This window comes from Rhinopithecus bieti, unplaced genomic scaffold (genome assembly GCF_001698545.2).
Source record: "Rhinopithecus bieti isolate Rb0 unplaced genomic scaffold, ASM169854v2 scaffold_17962, whole genome shotgun sequence".
Lineage (NCBI taxonomy): Eukaryota > Metazoa > Chordata > Mammalia > Primates > Cercopithecidae > Rhinopithecus > Rhinopithecus bieti.
The window spans coordinates 849917-853974 of NW_016809457.1; the positions used below are offsets into that span (position 1 = coordinate 849917).

Genomic DNA, 4058 nt, shown 5'->3' on the forward strand with positions numbered 1-4058 from the left:
AAAAAAAAGAAAAAAGAAAAAAGAGAAGTCACTTTGTATCAGGTATCAGAAGGTTTTGTTTGTTTGTTTTCCCCTCCATTGACTGTCTTTCTGTGAGCCCACGTTTTGGACAAGTTTTAAGATGAACTAACTTAAAGTTTCAGTATTCAAAGTGAGTTAGTGCTAAATAAAAAGGGAAATAAAATCACAAGCTTTTAAATCAGAAAGTCTGTGCAAGAGAGAATAGGATATGTTTTTAGTTGCCAATCTGAGCAATTAAAAGGTGGTTAATTTGAATTTGAAAAAAAGTGGCCCTCTGGGAGCCTGGTGGCAGCAGCAGCCTCCTGGTCCCTGGGGCACTCTTGGAGTCACTTTTTCCTTTTCTTGAAGGATAACACATGGGCTCACAGCTGAGCAGCTCTATCAGCCAGTTTCCTGTCTGAGGAATCCCAGTAATCTGACAGCCTTCTTTCACTTCATCCTGTCCAAGCTGGTAGTGTTTGTGCTGAGATGGCTGACTGGCTCTATCACATACCTAATCTCTTCACAAAAGTCTAGCCACACTCTTAGCCCTGTCTCCAGAACATGTTATTCAGAGAGGCTGAGAATTTTCTAAATTCTCAAATGCTAGTTCCTTTTCTCTTAGCAGGTCCTTACTCAATTGCTCATTTGTGTCACATTATTAAGCAACAAAAAGAAATCAGGCTACACTTTCCACAATTTGCTTGGAAATTTCCTCAAAGAAATATCCAAGTTCATTGTTTACATATTCTATTTTCCTTCCAACAGTAGAACATAATTCAGCCACATTTTGTCACTTTCTTTTTTTTTTTTTAGATGGAGTTTTGCTCTTGTTGCCCAGGTTGGAGTGCAATGTTGCAATCTTGGCTCACTGCAACCTCTGCCTCCCGGGTTCAAGCGATTCTCCTGCTTCGGCCATCCCAGTAGCTGGGATTACAGGCATGTGACACCACAACTGGCTAATTTTGTATTTTAGTAGAGACGGAGTTTCATTATGTTGGTCAGGCTGGTTTTGAACTCCTGACATCAGGTGATCCACCCACCCTGGCCTCCCATAGTGCTGGGATTACAGGCGTAAGCCACTGTGCCTGGCCCATTCTGTCACTTTCTAACAAAGATCACCTTTCTTTTAGTGTCCAATGAATGTTCCCCATTTCCATCTGGGTCTTCACTAAAGTGCTTTTAACATTTATATTTCTAGCAACATTCTGATCCTAATGTTAGTCTAAAAAAAACCTTCTCTACAGCTCTTTTCTCTTCTTTCCGAGCCCTCACCAGAATTGCCTGAATATTCCCAGTTCTACAAACAGTTCCTCTTCAAGGAAATCTAGTCTTTTCTATGAAGCACCTTAAAACTTTCCAGTCTCTGTCCAATACCTAATTCCAAAGCCACATCCTCACTTTTAAGTCTTTGTTACAGCAACACCCCACTTCCCAGTACCAAAATCTGTATCAGATTTCTGGGACTGCCATAACAAAGTAACCACATATTAGGTGGGTTAAAACAACAAAATCTATTTACAGTTTGAAGGCCAGAAATGCATACATATTATACATAATTAATCAAGGTGTTAGCTGGGTCATGCTCTCTGACAGTTCTAGGGGAGTATCCTTCCTTGCCTCTTTCTAGCTTCTTGTGGCCACAGAAAATCCTTAACTTTCCTTGGCTATTTGTGTCCAAATTTCTCTTGTCTTATAAGGCTACCAATCATTGGTTTGGGATCTACCCTAATCCAGGATGACCTCATCTTAATTTGATTATATCTGCAAAGGCATTATTTCTAATTAAGGTCATATGCATTGGGACCAGGGGTTAGGATTTGAATATACCTCTTCTGGAGCAGGCACAATTTTACTCAACAAATAGCACAATTCTAAAAGCAGAGACTTCTAGGAAAATGTAACATGGTCCATGGTAGTAGTAATTTCTTTTCTGAGATGGAATCTCGCTCTGTCGCCCAGGCTGGAGTGCAGTGGCGCCATCTTGGGTCACTGCAAGCTCTGCCTCCCAGATTCATGCCATTCTCCTGCCTCAGCCTCCTGAGTAGCTGGGACTACAAGCACCCACCACTATGCCCGCCTAAGTTTTTTGTGTTTTAGTAGAGACGGGGTTTCACCATGTTCTTGGTTTCACCAAGAACACCAGGATGTTCTTGATCTCCTGACCTCGTGATCTGCCAGCCTCAGCCTCCCAAAGTGCTGGGATTACAGGTGTGCGCCACCGTGCTCAGCCTGGTAGTAGTAATTTTATGATATGAACATACGCTATTAAGCTCCTTGGTCTCCTGGTGGTGTTGGATGTTAGTTTAACCTTGTTTAGCCAGGACGTTTCCCATAACTTCATCATTAATCATTTTCTAAATAAAACATCTTTATTTAGAATGAACTAATAGAAATCTCCAACCTTTAGTGCTTCAGTAGCCTTGCGAAGCTCCTTAATAACCGATGATAAAGCTTCTGGGTTAATTCCTTGTTCACAAAGCCGTACACAAATAGACAGAGTTTCCATATCTAAGCCAGTATTCAAAATTCTTGAAATCTCAAGCAGAACTGAAAAAAGAAACAAAAGAAACTTTTAAAAGAGGCTTACATCATTTAAAATATGCACATAGTACTTTCATTAATTTATATATCACTGCACAATACCAAGGAATTAGCATAGCATCCCAGATTTTGGAAATCTGCATGTAACATTTTCTTGCCTTTACTTAGTTTCAGAAACTTAAACATAAACTTACACTTGCCTTCACATAACTGCCTTTTACATCTTGGTATATATTCTGGCACTCATTTAATATCTAACACATATCCACCATACTTAGGATAATTCTGAACGCTTGCTTATTTTTTAGTATTCTTTTAAAATGCAGTTTAACTAGTTGCATATTGTGCCATTTTATGGAAACGCTACACTTAACTGCTCTGTTACTTTAAAAGTTAGGCTGCTCTCATGTTTCCCCATTCAAATATTGATAAGAATCTATCTGTACATACTAAATTTTATTTCATTAGGATACATTTCTGGAAGTACAACTGTTCAGTCAGTAATACACATATTTAATTTGCTGAATTGAAGTACAATAGTCAAAAAAAGTAATGTACATATTTAAGGCTTTAAAAGTGTTTAGAAACTTTTATGACAATTTGACAGCGTAAATCATGTCTATTGAATCTAATAATAAAATGAAACTTTATATTTTTTTAAACTTCATTTGTATAGTACTGCATTTTATTGTAGTTGATAGAACTCTGTCTTTTTTTTTTTTTGAGACAGAGTCTTGCTCTGTCGCCCAGGCTGGAGTGCAGTAGCCGGATCTCAGCTCACTGCAAGCTCCGCCTCCCGGGTTTATGCCATTCTCCTGCCTCAGCCTCCTGAGTAGCTGGAACTACAGGCGCCCGCCACCTTGCCCAGCTAGCTTTTGTATTTTTTAGTACAGACGGGGTTTTGCTGTGTTAGTCAGGATGGTCTCGCTCTCCTGACCTCATGATCCACCCGACTCGGCCTCCCAAAATGCTGGGATTACAGGCTTGAGCCACCGCACCCGGCCAGAACTCTTTGTCTTTAACATGAGAAGCACAAACAGAGAAACTTGGTTTCCAAAGTGATTTTCTGAATCCCTTCCATTACAGGTTGTAAGTACACCGGTTCCACTGAATTTTGTTTTATGATTGCTTCCCAGAGAGTATTTAGAATATTTTAAGTCTACTGTCAACAAATTATTTATTGTTTCCTGTATCATATCCCCTTGGCATTATGCTTAGAAAGTTATTCCTCATGCAAAGATTATATCCACCAGTATTCTCTTCCAGCACTTGAAAGTTTATTTCCCAATACCCCCCATAAGTATTTATCTCCCTGGAGTTTGGGTGGAAAATAGGATCTAACTTTTCCTCTCAGAAATCAGCCAGTTGCCCCAGTAAAATTTATTGAATGACCTAAGTTTTCCCTACCCAGTTGAGATGCCACCTTTATTCATAGTAAATTCCCATATACCTACAAATCTGTTACATGTCTATCTTTTGTAAAGGCAACCATTTATTTATTTTTTTTTTTTTTT

General features: G+C 39.2%; 1 protein-coding gene across 1 annotated transcript in view; it reads right to left on the reverse strand.

The window, feature by feature from the left end:
• Nucleotides 1-4058, reverse strand: part of LOC108540367 (mitotic-spindle organizing protein 1-like) — a 15536-nt gene that overhangs the window by 4205 nt on the left and 7273 nt on the right. The window contains exon 2 of the mRNA XM_017889426.1: nt 2405-2550. Within this exon, the coding sequence (XP_017744915.1) occupies nt 2405-2550 (146 nt within the window). The remainder of the gene's footprint in view (nt 1-2404; nt 2551-4058) is intronic.